The sequence below is a fragment of the Oryctolagus cuniculus genome, chromosome 13 (assembly GCF_964237555.1).
Source record: "Oryctolagus cuniculus chromosome 13, mOryCun1.1, whole genome shotgun sequence".
NCBI lineage: Eukaryota > Metazoa > Chordata > Mammalia > Lagomorpha > Leporidae > Oryctolagus > Oryctolagus cuniculus.
Genome location: NC_091444.1, coordinates 24,693,265 through 24,712,525, shown reverse-complemented (window position 1 = coordinate 24,712,525; position 19,261 = coordinate 24,693,265). Strand labels below are relative to the sequence as shown.

Here is a 19,261-nt window from a genome sequence, read left to right as displayed (position 1 = left end):
AAACTCATAACTGGTGCATAGGGAGATTACTGATGCCATAAACAGGAGTGTCAATTGGTAAAGTCAACAACAGGAGTCACTGTGCACTTACTCCTCATGTAGGATCTCTGTCCTTAACGTGCTGTACACTGAGGCTTAATGCTATAACGAGTACTCAAACAGTATATTTCACTTTGTGTTTCTATGGGGGTGCAAACGACTGAAATCTTTACTTAATGTACACTAAACTGATCTTCTGTAAAAAAAAAAAAAAAAAAAGAAAGAAATTTTCAATTCCCAACTTGACTCTCACTGGGATTAAACATGACAATAGGTCTGATCTGATTTCATCATCATTTTAAAAAAATCATCTATTATTTTTCACTTTATGTTTCTGTGTGGGAGCAAACTGTTGAAATACTTACTTAAGGTATACTAAGCTGATCTTCTGTATATTAAGATAATCGAAAATGAATCTTGATGTGAATGGAAGGGGAGAGGGAGTGGGAAAGGGGAGGGTTGTTGGTGGGAGGGACGGTATGGGGGGGGAAGCCATTGTAACCCATGAGTCGTACTTTGGAAATTTATATTCATTAAATAAAAGATAAAAAAAAAAAAAAATAAAGCAAAAAAAAAAAAATATTTTTTAAAAAAGTTCTCTGTAGCATGGATACAGCTTACATGAGACACCTTCAGAAAGCTCATGGAGAAATGGAATTAAAAGGTAACGCCAAGGGGCAGCTGTTGTGGCACTGCAGGTCAAGCCACCACCTGGGAGGCCTGATCCCACATCAGAGCACTGGTTGAAGTTCTGGGTATTCTGCTTCCTATTCTAGTTCCCTACTAATGTATAGGGAGATGATGGCTGAAATACTCGAGTCCCTGCAACCCAGATGGGAGATCCAGATGTAGTTCCTGGCTAATGGCTTCAGCCTGGCCCAGCCTCCAGCTGTTGTGGCCATTTAGGGAGTGAACCAGCAGATGGAAGATCTTTCTCTCTGGGTCACTCTACCTTTCAGACAAATAAATAAGAAGAAGGGTAAGGGTAAAGGTAAGGAAAGGAAAGGGAAAAGGAAGGAAAAGGCAAGGGGAAGGGGAAGGAAAGGAAAGGAAAAGCAGAAGGAAGGAATGAAAAAAACCATAAATAGACGGCCTGTAATCCTCAAAGGTATCAAGGCCAAGAAGGCTGAGCAAACAGCTGAAGTACTGTCTGAGAATGAAGGACATGAAAACAGATGGAGTAACTGAAAGCAACAGGTCATTTGCTATAAAGGACAGTACCGGGACATCTGGCAAAATCTGAATGGGGCCCAAGGACTGGGTGGTAATGTGTATGAAAAGTCATTTCCCTATTTTGATCTTCACTTTGTGGTTACACAGATCAATGTCCCTGTTTATAGGAAACACTGACTGAAGCATATGGATGTGACAGATACATTGAGCTGGCAGCTTTCTCTCAAATGGTTCAGGTTCTGTGCTTGTAACTTTTCTTAAGAATGCTAAGAAAAGGGGCCGGCACAGCGGGTTAACGCCCTGGCCTGAAGCAACAGCATCCCATATGGGTGCCGGTTAGAATCCCAGTTGCTCTCTGCTGTGGCCTGGGAAAGCAGTGGAAGATGGCCCAAGTCCTTGGGCCCCTGCACCCGCGTGGGAGACCCTGAAGAAGCTCCTGGCTCCTGGCTCCTGGCTTCAGATGGGTGCAGCTCTGGCCATTGCGGCCAATTGGGGAGTGAACCATCAGATGGAAGACCCCTCTCTCTCTCTGCCTCTCCTCTCTCTGTGTAACTCTGGCTTTCAAATAAATAAATCTTTAAAAAAAAAAAAAAGAATGCTAAGAAAATGCAATTTCCTTTCCATGACTATAGTCACGACAAAGACACTGATGCTGAAAACAGATATTTAACACCAAGCTTCCACAAAATTATTTCTTGAAACAGCAGAAATGAACATTGTTTTATATTAACACGATTTCAATGACGAATTCAAGATCAGTGAATGAATGCACTTTTCTAGGTTGAATTAAAGTAGAGCATTTCAAGTTTTTTTTTTTTTTTTTTTTAAGATTTATTTATTTATTTGAAAGGTAGAGTTAGCAGAGTTACAGACAGAGAGGGAGACAGAAAGGTCTTTCATTCGTTGGTTCTCTCCCCAAACAGCTGCAATGGCAGAGCTGGGCCTATCCAATGCCAGAAGCCAGGAGATTCCTCTGGGTCTCCCACATGGGTGCAGAGGCCCAAGCACCTGGGCCAATCTCCATTAACAGAGAGCTGGATAGGAAGAGGAGCAGCCAGGACATGAACTGGTGCTCATGTGGGAAGCCGGCACCTCAGGTGGAGTCTTAGCTTACTTTGCCACAGCGCCGGCCCCAGCATTTAAAGTTTAAAACAAGTTTGGCTGGGGAAAAGTCACTTTCACAAAACTTGTGCCATCCAAAATCAAGATGACACGCAGTGGCGGAAGTATTCTATTTTATTATAACCAGTTCACACAGACTACACGTTACTTTAAGAAAGTATTGGCCGGCGCTGCGGCTCACTAGGCTAATCCTCCGCCTGCAGTGCCGGCACCCCGGGTTCTAGTCCGGATTGGGGCACTGGATTCTGTCCAGCTCTCTGCTATGGCCCGGGAAGGCAGTGGAGGATGACCCAAGTGTTTGGGCCCTGCACCTGCATGGGAGACCAGGCTATAGCAGCTATTTGGGGGGTGAACCAGTGGAAGAAAGACCTTTCTCTCTGTCTCTCTCTCTCACTGTCTAACTCTGCTTGTCAAAAAAAAAAAAAAAAAAAAGAAAGAAAGAAAAAAAGAAAGAATCATAGACACAATCTGAAAGAATTTACCAAGTACAATAAACTCAAAATAAAATCATAGTAAAAGGATTTACAGCTTAAAACAAGGTCCACAAGCAGAGATTTCCCTCCACTTGACCCCTTGGTGTCCTTCTAGACTCCTGTGAACTCTGAGATGTGAGCTACCAAAATCTGGTTTACACCGAACTTTTCTGGACACTTGACCTGAAAAGGAAGATCAAATGACACCGAGGTTGCCTGGTTCCTGTTCCTCGCGTCAGTCCCTCTCCTTTTTACACTGCTAAGTGGCCAACTGGTACAGCACAACAGGCGTTACTATCATGTCACGTGCCTTGTCCTGTCCAATCTCATTTTTCTCCGGTGATAAACAGGTGGACGTTCTTCTTGGACTGTAGCATCTGTGCTGCTCGCTCCACACCCACCACGGCAGCCAACCTCTGGGCATCGTACTTGGAGTAGAGGACAGTGCAGGTCCATGTGGCTTCTTCTCCTCTGTTGGTGGCTCTCAGCATATTACAGACCTCACTGTAGAAGTGCGGATATGTCGGCAGTTCATAGAAAATCAGATTCCTGATGCCTTTTATTGTATACCTGTCACAGTGGGAGAGAGGGAGGGCTAAGTACACTTGAGACACAGCTGATGGAAAAGCTACCTCAGAGCTGTGAAGGGACACAGATCACTCTGGATGCTTCTTGCTGAGGAGGAGAACAATGGCACAGTAACACACGAAGGTCATTCTAACTGGAGCTGCAAGGCTTATTTTTGTGACAACATATTTGAATGCCTAATGTTTGCTAGAGATAATGATAAATCTGTAGTCCTTGAACCCACTCTGGGTAGGCTGAGGTAAGGCAGGAAGAACAGTAGGGCAGGGTCAGACATCTGCCACAGAAAACCGAGGCAGGCTCTTACTTTACTATTGTCCTCCCTGTGTCAGGCAAGCTGAGCCGAGCCGAGGTCAGATCCGCACCGTGAAGTAACTGCGCCAATTGTAAATGCACTCCCATTAGTCTTTGTCATGCTGCAGACGTGTTAACTCCCCAGCAGATGTCCCAAGTTCATCCATTTACAAGAGCCTGCCTGAGGGCCCATTAGGCATCCCGAGAAGGCAATTAGTTTCCACAGCGTCTGCACTCCCACTTCTCCCGGCGGCCGCATGGAGCTGCAGGCCAGCGGGGGTGCGGACCCGAGAGACTCACCGTATGGTTCGAGTCAAGGCCAAACGTTCCCTCTGGGACTGAGAACAGAAGATTGCCAAGGTTCTGAGTTTTCCTCTTAGGCTCTCTTAACACAGAGGATGTCAGACTCCCTTGGGGACTGTACTGTATTCACAGAGAACATGGCTTCCTTGTCTTTTTATCTCCCAGCTCCTCCTGATGTCTCTGGAGTCCTTCCTCTTCCTAACGTAGCTGATCCATTGTGTGTTTCACCTTCAGCCTCACCTTTCTATAAAGAGGGAGCTCGCCTGGCTAACAGACCTGAATGCGCTGTTTGACACCACAGGTCACCACAATGAACACAAATACTCAGTTCCACTTCTGCTCAGGATGCAGAACGCTCACAGGAACCCTGCTCACACACCAACAAGAACAAGCCAGGTCATCACAGAAGCATTTCTTCATTGGATCCCAGACAGCCACTGTCCTAAGCTAGGTAGGGGGGCCGAAGCAGTGGAGGCGGCCTGCGTGCTGTTGACAAGCGGCTCTCAGGCGGGTGTCAGGGGAGCACGTGCCTTTCTGTCGTGCCCACACCCTCCAGGGCCAGTTTCAAGCTGCCAACGCTATGCTGCTGTATGCGGGGGCTGGGGAAAGAGAGCCCCAAGCACTCTGAACCAGCACGAGCCAGCTCCAGCCAGCCACAGAGGGAATTCAGCAGCATGAGAGCCCTTCTGGAGACAGACAGGACATGCAAACTACTGCATCTTTGGCAGAGCCCAGGAGGCAGTGGCTGCCAGAAAAGGCAGTGGGAAGAAAACACTATGCTTTCAACAACTTCTTAAAGGGCAAGTGTCTCAGTCTGGTTTTTGTTGCTGTAACTAACACTCCACACTGGGTCACTTATACAGAACGCAGGTTTGTTTAGCTCACAGTATTGGAAGCTGGGAAGTCCAAGCACATGGCAGATGTGGGGAGAACTTTCTTGCTGCACTGTACATGGCAGAGGACATCACACAGCCAGACACAGTAAGCACAATGCAGGGAGCTGGCTTTTACAGCAAAGCCATGCCCATGACAACGTATCCATCTCTCAATATCTGAATCACTTCTCAAAACTCTCACTGTCGCCACTACTGCAAGGAGGTATGGCTCTGATGCCTGAACTTCTGCGGGCACACTCAAACCACAGTAGCAAGCAGGGACTTGTGGGACTGCTCAGAATCCCTGGCAGCTCTTAAGAGTTCACTTCCACTCCTGGGCTCTTTCTGGGGCCTCCCGGAAGTTCTGGCCAAAGACTGGGGGCAAGGCTAAGGATCCAAGAGAGACCCCACTGGTGCAGCAGACATGGATGCCCATACCCCTCCTAGTCCCTTATCTTGAAACCTACGACAAAAGCCTGAAGCAGAGGAGAAAGGCAACTTGCCCATCCCAGCCAAAGATAAACTGGTTGCAGGAGGTAGGCAGAAGCCAAAGTCTTCTGTTCCCCAGTGGGCAATGGTGAGGACAGAGGGGACTAAAACCCCACACACTCCCATCAGTCTCAAGATGGCACCCATTAAAGCAATAGCATCTACCTCTGAGAAGGGGCAAGAGACCTCCTCCACCTAAGTTCCTGGACTGTCACAAGCAGAGCCTGCCCCATTGGGGAAGAAGCTGGGTATTCCTTCCCCCCAAAACCCGTCACACCTACAACACAGAATGTGACTGCTGTGAGCCCAGCCAAGGCTCCATCTCCAAATCCCTGAATGAATACAACCTTCCTAAATCTGAGCCAAAACAAAAGGCGAGCCCCCGGCCCACCCCTGCCTCATGCTTTGCAAGGAGTAAAAAGCAAAGGCAGCCTGCTGCTGGGGGAGGGGCAACAGTATGGCAAGGCATTGCCCTGGCACAGGTACACAGGGCTTGCTGACAGCTGAGAGGTCAGGTCATGGAGCAAAACCCATCAACACTCCAGAGCCCACCGCCTCTGGAGGACTGTGAGGTCTGGGGCTCATAGAAAGTAACAACAGCAGCCACCAGATCTTGCTAGACTGCAAACACTTGCATAGTGGCCGACAGAAGAGGAGGTATGCCTAGATTGAAAGAATTATTTACCTCATCTTCGACATTCAATCAAAAGTGACCCAAACACCAAAAACCAGGAAAAGGACATGAGAACAATGACGGTGATTATCAAGTCACTTTCAATAATTTTAGTCTGGGGGGTTCTGCAGACATAGATTGATGGAGTACAAACCATTTTGTGTGTGAACTCCTGAAGGGAGCAGAAAATAACAAGATGGGAAGAAATATATCAGTGGCAGTGTGAACCAAAATTTTAATTGTGTCCAGCTCTTATGTTCACAAGTGTTCTTCTCAAAATCTACCTAAGAAAATAACTAGGTAGGCATGTCATCAAATACACGTATACTGATGTCCTTGGTATTATGCGACATAGCCATTCCTAAGTGTCTGCAGGGGACAGGTCTCAGGAACACTGTGGATATCAAAATCTGCAGACACTCAAGTCCCTTAGATGAAATGGTGTAGTATCTGCACAGAACCTACAAACTCTGCATCACCTCTAGATTATTTATAATACTCAAACAATGAAAAGCCTGTACAAATAATTGCTATATAGTATTGTTTAGGGAATAATGACAAGAAAAAAAAATCTACATGTTCAGCACAAATGCAATTTCTCCCTAAATATCTGTGAACCTCAGGAGGCTGAATTCATGAATGTGTAAACCACAGACACAGAGACTGATGGTTACAGCTGAGAATGGAAACAACTACACTCCCATGAAAGGAAGCTGAGTAACTTGTACAGCCAAGGTATTGCCATGTGGCCATTAGAAAGGATGTGATACACACCTCACAGGCGGCATTACAGAGAGAGCTAGTACATCCAGTGCATCACATGGAAAGAGCTAGTACATCCACACTGACCAAGTGATTCTGGTGATTCAGCACTGCCAGCCATAGCTGAAGGATGTCACGTGCCTCTTGAGGCGAGCGGATGACTAGTAAACGATATCAGCTACGGAGAATTCTCACTGAAAAGGGTTCACGCTAAATGAGGGGTCCCCACCCTGATGCACGCGGAAATCACCTGGCTATTGTTCAAATTTTAAAGAAATTTTCTTTCATCATTTTTATTTGAAGCGGGGTAGAGATTCAGAGAGTGAGATACTTTCCACCTGCTGGTTTACTCTCTAAATGTCCACAACAGCAAGGGCTATGGCAGGCAGAAGCCAGGAACCCGACTCATTTCAAGTCTCTCACATGGGCGGCAGGGACAGCTGCTGCCTCCCAGGGTACATGTTAGCAGGAAGCCAGAGCAGAAGTGGAGGAGCTAGGACTGCAACTACACTCCCATATGGGATGCAGGTGCCCCGAATGGCATCTTAACCACTGTGCCAAATGTCTGTCCCTGTTCCTTTTTCAATACATAGGTTTGATTCCCTTCCCCAAAAACTGTGACTTAGTTGGCACTGGGATGCAACTTGGTATTTGTATTTTATAAGCTCCTCAAGAGGACTCTACATCAAAGTCTGGGAAGCACTAGGAAATAATAAGGAAACAAACAGGTAAGCCCAGACCGCGGGGCATCCTACAGAAAACTGAACTGCACTCTTCAAATAATGCCAGTGTCAGTGTCAAGAAAAATAAGCAAGGGGCCAATGCTATGGCATAGTGGGCTAAGCCTTAGCCTGCGAAGCCAGCATCCCATATGGGTTCCGGTTCTAGTCCCAGCCGTTCCTCTTCCAATCCAGCTCTCTGCTATGGCCTCGGAAAACAGTGGAAGATGGCCCAAGTCCTCGGTCCCCTGCACCTGCATGGGAGACCCAGAGGAAGCTCCTGGCTCCTGGCTTCGGATTGGCTCAGCTCCAGCTGTTGCAGCCATCTGGGAAGTGAACCATTGGATGGAAGACCTGTCTGTAACTCTACCTTGAAAATAAATAAATAAAATCTTAAAAAAAAAAAAAAAGCAGGCAAGAAAGTTACTGTAGATCAGAACTTCTCATTCTCACTCCTCCGATGCTCTGAGCTGACTGCTGTCTGCTGTGGGCCTGTCATGTGCACTACAGGGTCCCTGGCAGCATCCTGGCCTTGAACTCTAGAACCATGAGAATGATCCTCCACTCTGACAACCAAAATTGCTAAATGTTCCTTGGGGGACAAAATTCCTCTGGCTGAGAACCAAGCTAGACTAACAAAATAAGTGAACCAAATGCAGTATCGGATCTTTAACTGAATCCTGGATTAGGAAAAAAAAAAAAGCTATCATGGTCCTTTTGTGGACAACCAAGAAAATGTGAACACAGACAATTCTGAGATGATACCACAGAAACATGAAGTGGTAAGAAACTGATGTTGTGGCTGCAAAAAAGAACATGCTGGAATATTTAGGGGTAAAGTGTTAGGAAGCCTCCTCCATCTCACTTTCAAATGGTTCAGGAAGGGAAAAAAAAAAACAGAGAGAGAACCCAGGTGTGTGCAAGTGTGGTAAAATGCTGACAGCTGGGAGTTCTGAGATGTTTACTGTTAGAGCTGTAAGGTTTGCTTTTGAAGTGAATCTTTCCAAATGAAGAACTGAGAGGAAGGAGAATGTGACACAGCTATATATATATATATATATACATATATATATATACACACATATATATATATATAACTTAAACAAACATCCCTGATACGCAAATATAGAAATCAGAATGTTAACGCTTTTGAAGTTTTTTTTTTTTTTTTTTTTTCGAAGACCACATGAAACATTGATAAGGGGGCTGGCGCTTTGGCATAGAGGGTAAAGCCGCTGCCTACAGTGCCATCATCCCATATGGACGCCAGTTCGAGTCCCGGCTGCTCCACTTCCAATCCAGCTCTCGGCTATGGCCTGGGAAAGCAGTGGAAGACGGCCCAAGTTCTTGGGCCTCTGCACCTGCATGAGAGACCTGGAAGAAGCTCCTGGCTCCTGGCTTTGGATCGGCGCAGCTCTGGCTGTTGTGGCCAATTGCCTCTCCTTCTCTCTCTGTGTAACTCTTGACTTTCAAGTAAAATAAATAAATCTTAAAAAAAAAAAAAAATTGATAAGGGGAAAAAAATACCAACATGTATACAGTGATCCAAATTTTGGTATTTTTTAAAAAACACCTGTAAATATGTGTGGGTGTACATATTTGAGGGCAAATAGTTATACAAAAAAGAAAGGAAAAAAAATACACCTAAAAGAGTATGTATATGAGCAGTGAGATAATAGGTGAGACTGCATTTTATGTTTTTAATTCTTGATTTTCCAAGTTTTTTACAATAATTGTATAATGCTGTATAATCAGGAAAAAACAAAACAGCAAAACCCAATAAACAGTAAAAAAATAAATAAATAAATAAGGGGCCAGGTAAAGCCGCCACCTGCAAAGCCAGCATCTCACATAGGTGCCAATTTGTGTCCTGGCTATTACACTTCCTATCCAGCTCCCTGCTTATAGCCTGGGGAAAGCGGCAGAAAATGGCCCAACTGTTTGGGCCACGCCACCCATGTGGGAGACCCAGACGAAGCTCCTGGCTACTGGCTTGGGCCTGACCCTGACCCTGACCCTGACCCTGACCCAGGCCCAGGCCCAGGCCCAGCTGCTGCAGCCATCTGGGGGTGAACCAGCAGATGGAAGATCTCTCTCTCTTGGTCCCTCCCATCTGGGGGTGAACCAGCAGATGGAAGATCTCTCTCTCTTGGTCTCTCCCATCTGGGGGTGAACCAGCAGATGGAAGATCTCTCTCTCTTGGTCTCTCCCATCTGGGAGTGAACCAGCAAATGGAAGATCTCTCTCTCAGTCTCTCTCTCTCTCTCTAAGAAAACGGCTCCCAGCCTTACTAGCCACGATGGAGACGAGGAATCCAGGGCCTCTGCAGAGGAGCAGAGAGCAGGCTGACTCTATCTGGAGCTCCCCTTTCCCTCCCTCATCTTCCCTCACGTAAGTCTGCATCTTCCGTGGTCCCTACAAAAACAGAAGTCCCTGATGATCTAAAATCAAGGACATTCCGAATCTATTTTACTTACCAACTGTTAAACAAAACAATCACATGAATTGAAAGGCTGGCTCCTCTGTTTGGTCCCTGACAGCTAACTCTACTAAGTTTAGAACTGGGGTTCTCAGGCCGGTGCTGTGGCACAGCAGGTTAAAGCCCTGGCCTGAAGCGCCAGCATCCCATATGAGTGCCGGTTCGAGTCCCAGCTGCTCCTCTTCCGATCCAGCTCTCTGCTATGGCCTGGGAAAGCAGTAGAAGATGGTCCAAGTCCTTGGGCCCCTGCACCCGCGTGGGAGACCTGGAATAAGCTCCTGGCTCCTGGCTCCGGATAGGCGCGGCTCCAGCCACTGCAGCCAGTTGGGGAGTGAACCAGTGGATGGAAGACCTCTCTCTCTCTCTCTGCCTCTGCCTCTCTGTAACTCTGACTTTCAAACAAATAAATAAACCTTTAAAAAAGAACTGGGGTTCTCACAAAGGGGCATGGAGTACTCAGAGATACCCAGGTCGCCTTCAAAACCCCATTAACTGTCACCTCCAGACTGGCTGAGAATCCTCCCTGCTGAGGTAACCCACTGAAAATGCACAGGGCAAGAGCTGAGAACCATGCCTGGGAGCACAATCATGACCAAAGGCAGCATCCAATCCTAAGGTTCTACTGGTTTCCTCTCCCACAAAGAAAACAAATCTTCAGGCTGAAAAATGTTTGCTAGCTCAAAACTAAATTCTGTCTTCCTAACCATTGCCAACTGTCACAGAGAATACCAAAGCATAACTTCAGAGCTGCATACTACAGTTTAAAATACATGCACTTTTCCTAAGTCTAAATAAAAAACTAAATCACTGAGGTACTGCCTACCAAAACACCCATGATCCCCTTGGATATCACTCAAGCAAACAACTCTACAGTTGGAAACCTCGAGGTAATCAGCTGCTACCTGAACTCTGAGCACATTACTGTGTCTTCATCCATCGTCAGCACAGAAAACACCCATACACCCAGTCCAGGGCACAAAGCACACAGAACATGCTGAGATTGGTTTCCACGGTGAATTTGGGGGCGAGACAGTTCGGGAAATAAATCCTATAAATCCTGTCTATAAAGGACTCCTTTGACAACCATACCCTCTCCTTGCAAAGCTGCTGAGATAACTGAGAGCAGCCCTCAGTCCAACTTAACTCACACTTGCTAAAGACAAGCGTGTTGGGAAGCTTTCGAATCCATCCACTTCAGTTAAAAGGGCTTGCTTTCATTTGTCAGGACAATAGAAAGCCAAGGGCTTTTAAGCCTTGGTGAGTACAATTCCCCCCAAATACTCTCCAACCTGAACTGAAACAACTCCTTACTAGAACAAAACAAATCATGAGGCTAACGAGCAGGCATTCATTAACAGTCTTTGACCAAACAGCTTTGTCTGGGTAGCCAAGAATAGAGATGGGGAAATGCAAATTTAGTAAAGTCTCAGTTCCCACGCATGGAGGAACTGGTCATAGAATGCTTAACGAGCATTCTATCGCGCAGCGCCCAGGCAGGCTGCTGCAACTCCTCCTTTACCATCCGGGTAATGAGCACATGTCTGGGGATTGCCATCGCCTAAAGTGCTCCAGAGCCTGGAGGATTTCTGGCTAAGGCGTTTGGGATTCTCAGAGAATCCCACACACTGGTATGCACGACTGCGGGTCAAACAGGAAAGTCAGCACATGGACTTCTCTGTGACATTACTGTGAAATCAGAAGAAGATGTAATAGGATGTGATTTTTTTTAAGATTTATTTTATTTAATTGACAGAGTTAGAAAGAGGGAGAAACAGAGAGAAATAAAGAGATCTTCCATCCACTGGTTCACTCCCCAAATAGCTATAACAGCTGGAGCTGGGCTGATCTGAAGCCAGGAGCCAGGCGCTTCTTCTGGGCCATCCTCCACTGCTTTTCCAGGCCATAGCAGAGAGCTGGATTGGAAGTGGAGCAGCCAGGACTCAAACCAATGCCCATTTGGGATGCCAGCAGTGCAGGCAGCGGCTTTACCCAATATAGCACAGGGCCAGTCCCCAGAATGTGATTTCCATCTCTCTATAGATAAGGGCTTAAAATGCTTGTCATTGGTCGGCAGAGACTTAGCAAAACCACCAAGTAAGTATGTGAGCTCTGGGGCCAATGAGGGCTGCAACTCTCCTGGATGGTAAAAGGTGGCTCACTATAATTCACTCTCTAATCAGAATTTTAAAAACAAAAGGCTCATCAATTAAGTTTCTCCAAATCACAAACACTGGTAGAGAATCTCCACAAATACCACAACTTATAAATATTCCACTCCGAGTCCTCCTCTTGCCTCCTACCAACACCTAGAGGCCCACAGCCCTGGCTCCCCCTGGTGAGGCAGTCACTTTGTGCACACGTTCCCGTGAACACTGCAACTTTCTGAACACCAACATGTGCTCGGCCTCCATCGCCCCACCACACGGCCTTGCACTCAATGTGCTCAGTGCCAGCTCTCGCCTCTTCCTGTACTTGCAGTTGTTCAACTCTGTAATGTCTTTCTTGAGGTGTCTGACCAGAGCCACATTCCAACATGGATTATGGTCTTGTTTCTGCAACCTTTTCCGACAAGGCTCATTTTGGGAGAAAACCAACCAACCAACCAACCAACCAAGAAGAGTCTTTCCAGCCCAAAACTCTTTGGATTCTCTGAAAGAGTGGTAGGAGGGAGGGATGACCCGAGAATTCCACAAAGGCTACTGTGTGCTCCGAAGCACACACGGTCTGCACAGCTCAAGACCCGGCATCCCCTTACCTTTTGTAGAAATGGAAGCGCTCTGTGAGGAGCAGGAACTGCTTCTCGCCTTGAAGGAAGAAGTGCCTGGCTCTGGAGACACCAGATTTCTTGGTGTACTCGCAGATGTGGGTGAAGTTCAGTTCCTCCTTCTTGAAGTAATTTCGAAGACGCACGAAGTCAAAGTAGGAAGGGACATAGATGAGTGTGTGGGACATGACTGCATCGCGATACTGAGGCAGAATCTTGTTCACGAAAAAGTTGAATCTAATTTGGAAGGGCAAAAGGTAAAGTTAATAGTATTCAGGGGAGCCCACAGTGTCCACTGACTTACGGACCCTGGGTGAGTCACACTCTAAAGATTAAGAGACTCCCACAGAGGCCACTATGACTTGCTTCCTCTCAGAGATGATGGAAGGATAAAACTTGATAAGCACATTAAAAAACAAGCACATTAAAAACGTGGTAAGCACATTAAAAAACACTATTCACTGTAAAAACAGATATAACGCCATTTTATCCCAGAGACTTGTTCTAGGAAGTACACACCACAGCATTCACGCGGCTGTTAACAAATAATCACTGAACATCTACCGTCTGCTAAGCACCATCACACTATCATGGGATCCCCTAACTAAACAATGAGGAAAAAGGGGAAAAATATACGGAGGTAGAAAAATTAATTGGCTGACACAGGACACTTTGTGACACAAGGCAGTATAACATGACTCAAACATGCCACAGTCAAGGGGGGAACAGCCTTGATTTAAAGTAACTGTGCCACTAACTACCTGTGACACCTAGGCCGCATCACCACTTCCTTCTGGGCTTCACTGTCCTCCTCTGAGATTGGATTAAGTGAATCTGGAGGACGGTTATCAATAAAAGCAACAAGGAATCCATTTCTGTTTACATGCCAAAGTCAAATCTCTCGATGTGGGGTCTGACAGGAGCGGTGGGTTACCTGGCATCAATCACCGAAGCCAGGCTTTCGGCCTCCATCTTCTGGAAGACGTGTGGGAGCTGTGCCAGGACGTGACTTATGGAGCCGGTCATCGGGACACTCCTGACCGCCACCTGCCAGGAGCCAATGAAAGCATCAGGAGACGAGCCAGCCCCTTGTTGACTACATGCTAACATCTCCTTCTGCCTCATGACCTGAACCACAAGTAGCATTCCACGCAGATCCAGGGGAAACAAGGAAGAACTCACCTGGCCTTGGAAATTGACACAGTACTTGTTGAACACTGAGTTGATCTGGGCATCCTGCAGGGCCCCAAAGAGCAGTGTCTGGCGATAATACTTGGACCAGTTATTGAGGCTCCACATGCGCACTCGAGAAAAGTCCACCCCATGTGAGTCCAAGGGCAACAGGTTCATGTGGTTCATCAAATGCTTTAAGCAGAAACAGCACTCCCGTTAGTGTTTACTGAGCATTTACCTGCTGGGTAATATTAAGATTTTAAAAATCTATTAGTTAATTTAACCCCTTGGAGCACAAATTATCATGTCCCAAATTACACCAAGAGAACTGAGGCTTGGATGATGAGTGACTTGCCCCCAGTCAACTGAACACCTCTAGGAGAAGATAAGCTAAAGCTGGCCACATCGGGAACCTTGCAGTAAGGATCAGAATGATACCTGTTGAAATATTTCTTTCAAAGAACTTCTGAAATTCCACGCTGGTCACTCTATGGGCCCTTCAGTCTCAGAAATGGACAAAAAAAGAAATGACATGGAAAACGGAGCTACTGTCCTTTAATACCCTGCTTCTCAAAACAGGAGTATCCCCCAAGTCAGCACACCTGCCTTTCCTTAAAGAATACAACTGTACTCTCAACATGTCTCTTTCATGTTATTTTCATTTTGTGATATCTGAGTATACTGGAAGATAATGAGTACTAAAAATGTATTCCCTACTTAATAAGCATGTACTCCCTTTATATAAGCCAAACTTTCATCAAACTATAAATCCCTCAGGTAGAAGAGGTGAGTTTTCATACGCCTTAAAAAACACAGCCTATAGGTCTGTGATAAGGATATTAGAAAGCACGGTCATTCAAACTTAAACCTGATAACGCTGCAGAGTATGTGCAGAAAAAGAAAAATCTACAGCACACATCACAGGAGGGAGATAAAGAGAACACACACCTCTCTGCAAAACAAAAACCAAGACCCTTAGGGCTCCTAAGTAATGCACCCCCATCTCCAGAGACCAAACAAAAAGAGAATGAAAATGAATTGTATGAGGAATTATGTCAAAGATGTTCCTGGTGAAGACTTCTATTCATTTGTCTCTCCAACTGTCCATCCATCTAACCTGTCAACCAGTTAAGTGCATTATAAATATTAGTAGAAATAGAGCTTTGAGAAGAAGAAAATCTTCTCTGCAGATTTGAAAATACTGAAAAGAATTTTTACCTCTCTGAACAGTTTAATTACAAACTAATCTGTGGGTAGAGGAGGGGGCAAGAAACTTTCCAAGTTAGAAAATATAGAGTATTTCCCTGTTTCCAAACTGAGTTTTAATCTGGATTTAATAACCTTTTAGGACTTAAGCCACTGAGCTTCCTGTCTAAGTACATAAATGTTAGTGAGCAGCATTACCAGGACATGCTCCCAGTTCTGCATCAGGTAAATGTCAGCTTGGTCAACGATGAGAAGTTCAACAGAAGACAGAAAGTCAAAATCTCTCTTCTTCTCTCCTTCTCCACCGATGATGGTCCTCAAGCCCAGAGGAGAAGCAATGAGGATGTCCGAGGAGTAGAAGGGGGCATACAGCCGGATGCTTCGCTGAAGTATTGCCACTCCTGCACAACACAGCCAAGCACCCATCAGTTCAGCAGTCACTACCAAGACACTGTGTTCACCCTCCCCTATACCTTCCCTATCTCTCTCCATTCCCCTTAGCATGTAAGTGCTCTTAGACTGCCTTAATTATTTAATAATGATCCCTTCCTTGTACATATAGGGACTTCTTGGCTCCCGTTTTCACTTCCTTTCTTTCACTGTCAAACTTCTCCAGAGAACTGTCTCCTCAATCCACTGCAACCTGGCCTCTGATTCTCAGGACTCTACTGAAATGATTTATGCTAAGGCCCCAACAGCCGTTACCAGTTGAACGGACACCTCTCAGGGCTCTGGGTCAGGAATGCACAGTGGCATGTTAAACATGCCCTCTGCCTGGGAAAGCAGTAGAAGATGGCCCAAGTCCTTGGGCCCCTGCACCCGCGTGGGAGATCTGGAAGAAGCTCCTGGCTCCAGATCAGCACAGCTCTGGCTATTGCGGCCAATTGAGGAGTGAACCAGCGGATGGACCTCTCTCTGCCTCTCCTCTGTGTAACTCTGACTTTCAAATAAATAAATAAATCTTTAAAAAAAATGCCCTCTGAGAAATGCTCTTCTCCTTGTGATAGTTTCTATCACTTCAATACTCACTTCTGCTTCTTTCACTGACCCAGCCCTCGTATATCTTTCCGAATCCAAATACCTCTTCTACATACTCCTGGATTCACCTGTCAGTTCTCTCCTACATAAAGCTTTTAGTACATTTCTATTTCCAGGCCACATCTCAAGTACAATCTAGTACAGATGGCACCTCTGCCAGGACGCCCTCCCTAACCACTTGCCATTCTGGGTCAGGGGTTGGCTTAAAGGCTCCAGAACACTTGCTGCACCCTCAGCACCCTGTGTTGTCTAAGACGGGGCTCCCTTAAGCAATGGGAATCACAACTTTGATTTCTGCATCTCTAGCTTCTCACTAGCCCTGACTCACTATAGATACTTGATGAAGATTTGTGAATGAACACATGTGACTAACGAACATTTTCCCAAGAACTTTACTGCACCAAGGTACAACCAACCCAACCAACCTGAATGAGACAGGTAAAAGTGTGACAAGTTGGGTGCAGTGGGTGTTGCTAAGTCCTACGTGGAGGCAACTCAGAGATGGTCACTCACTGTGGCAGACAAGGGGAAAGCCCACCTTTGGCACAGATACTCTGTTTACTCAGGCTTCACAGGATGAGGCCACCCAGTCTGTCACTTTCAATTCCCTTGAGAACCCCTTGTGGCATCTGACCATATACCGTGTGCCATCTTTGGGTGTGCCAGGCATTTGTTATAGACGCACATGCACCTGCTGTTTAGGGCCTGAGACTCTCTCCGCCCCTCCAGCCAAGGGCAAACAAGATGTCTCGGATGAGCATGGGTTGCTGGGAGGCTGAGCCAGTGATCCGCTGAGAGAACACCTAATTCTAGGCTCCCAGTCTCCAGCCACATACACTCTCACACACAGGTCCCACAGGACCCCGGTCCTGACAAGCAGAAATTACCAATCCGGAAGTGGTCATCGATGTTGCCCACAAACACGGCTTCATAGTCCTCAGGCCTCTTCAGGTTAGGTGGTCTCTCCTCAGGATCGGACCCGTATTCTCCCTGAAATCTCTTTTTGTTGCTCACAATCATCTTCTTCTTGCTGTCCCCCTCGAGGAGGCTGATGAAGAGCTGCACGATCCTCAAGGCAGCTTCCCGGAAGGGCACCACTATCAGTACCTGGGGAGGGAGCAACAGCAACCTTGACAGGGGCACGGGACAAGAACGGCAGCTTGGGGTGGCCTGCTGGGTGAGTGGAGCTCAAAAGCCCTGGGTTCAGCAGGAGCCCCTGGCCAGTGACCCTATTTGCGTCACCCTCTTCGTACAAGGCTTGCTACCAGCTTGCTACTAGAAGCTGAGCAACTTCTGTCTCCACAGAACCACGTCCTGAGCACTCTGGCCCCACAGCTCGGTGGGAAAAATTTCTCAAGTAGAATATGGAAATGCCTTTAGGATAAGCAAAAGCCTAGAACAGACAAGTCTGACAGCAAAATCTCAAGAATGTAAACACACAAACTCTTTGAGGGCAAGGAGTGCTAACTTGTTTGTCTCCCACAGAACTTTGCACAATATTCTTACCCACAAGACCCACTGGAGTAAGTATATGCTCAGTAAATAAATGGAATAAATGAGAAATAAAACAGGTAAGAAAAAGGATGAACACGGTGCTATTTTCCTACTACATTCCCCAATGCATTTTTCAGAAACAACAGTAAGGCATTTCTGAAATAAAATCATAATCAACAGGAAAAACAGGACTCGGTCTTCCAAGCATTTCCAAAAATGCTTAAAAATGACCGTTGAGAACAAAAACAGAAGATGCTTGATAAATGGTTCATTTCAACCACTCTCTCGTAAATAACATAATCAGTGAACACAAGCCCCGTCAAATCATGCAATTCACCAAACTAAAATGTGCTTCATAGGTAATCTGTTTAGTTCTCTACACAATTCTAAGTGGAAACAAACGTGTGATACTGAAGTTCAAGACTCTGAGGCAGCTCCCCAGAAAGGCAATAAGCATTTACTGGAGCAGAAACTCAGCCTGAAATAATGGGGACAGCAGACAGAGATTTAAAAGACAGAGTTACTGTCCCAGCTGAGACACTAAAGAAGTGTCTGGGCCTTGGTTTCCACAGCTATCACACAATGGGAGAACAAATCTCTTAACAGCCACTTCAGTATAAAAATTCTAGAATTCTATTAAACTTGAATGAAGAATCTACAAATATAAGACTTCTTGGGAGCTGGCGCCGCGGCTCACTAGGCTAATCCTCCGCCTTGTGGTGCCGGCACACCGGGTTCTAGTCCCAGTCGGGGCGCCGGATTCTGTCCCGGTTTCCCCTCTTCCAGGCCAGCTCTCTGCTGTGGCCAGGGAGTGCAGTGGAGGATGGCCCAAGTGCTTGGGCCCTGCACCCCATGGGAGACCAGGATAAGTACCTGGCTCCTGCCATCGGATCAGCGCGGTGCGCCAGCCGCAGGGCACCGGCCGCAGCGGCCATTGGAGGGTGAACCAACGGCAAAGGAAGACCTTTCTCTCTGTCTCTCTCTCTCACTGTCCACTCTGCCTGTCAAAAAAAAAAAAAAAAAAAAGACTTCATGGAAAGATCAAGCTGAAGGAGATTGGAATGACAAGACCTAGCTTTGCAAGGTTATACAAAATGTAGACAGAACAAAAGTCATTTTCTTTCCTATTAAAGACTTAAATCCACTGGAGTTTCAACTTGTGTAATCCCTACTTAAACAGCAACAGAGTGGCAAACAGGGATTGCTATTTTCATGTCTCAGCAAAGAAAATTCTCAGTTCTGGTCCCTTCTCTGCTACTTTTTGGTTCTCTTTAGCAAGGTTGTCTTTGAATTTGGGTCTCTACTCACAGCTGTGATACACAGGGATAAAGAGCTCATTACCGTCCCATTCAACACTGACAACCGCAAAGAAGAGATTTACAGCAGACGGCTGCCACCTATCTGTGTTTACCTTTTAGGAGAGCACGAACTACTTTTCTCAAGTGTCCAGCTAGCTCCACTGTCAGAAACAGCCCACTGGGCAGTCTGCTGCACTGTTCTGACAGTAACTTGGCCCACTCCAAAGTACTCACATCTGGGTTCATCATTCCAGTCAATTCGTAAAACACTGGAGCACCTGCTTAGTGCCAGGCACCTACAC

At 46.3% G+C, this 19,261-nt stretch overlaps 1 protein-coding gene across 5 annotated transcripts in view; it reads right to left on the bottom strand.

Moving 5' to 3' along the window:
- The window catches only part of UTP25 (UTP25 small subunit processome component), a 67,918-nt gene that overhangs the window by 36,975 nt on the left and 11,682 nt on the right, over window positions 1-19,261 (bottom strand). For 2 of the 5 annotated variants that reach the window (XM_017347811.3, XM_070055237.1), the window contains exons 7-12: window positions 17,055-17,274; window positions 15,328-15,530; window positions 13,933-14,115; window positions 13,685-13,797; window positions 12,742-12,987; window positions 1,860-3,377 (exon numbers count right to left, since the gene is read on the bottom strand). In XM_017347811.3, the coding sequence (XP_017203300.2) occupies window positions 3,134-3,377; window positions 12,742-12,987; window positions 13,685-13,797; window positions 13,933-14,115; window positions 15,328-15,530; window positions 17,055-17,274 (1,209 nt within the window). In that variant the 3' untranslated portion in view covers window positions 1,860-3,133. Of the gene's footprint in view, window positions 1-1,859; window positions 3,378-12,741; window positions 12,988-13,684; window positions 13,798-13,932; window positions 14,116-15,327; window positions 15,531-17,054; window positions 17,275-19,261 lie in introns of those variants that run through there. The other 3 variants (XR_011381418.1, XR_011381417.1, XM_002717536.5) reach the window with 2 other exon arrangements.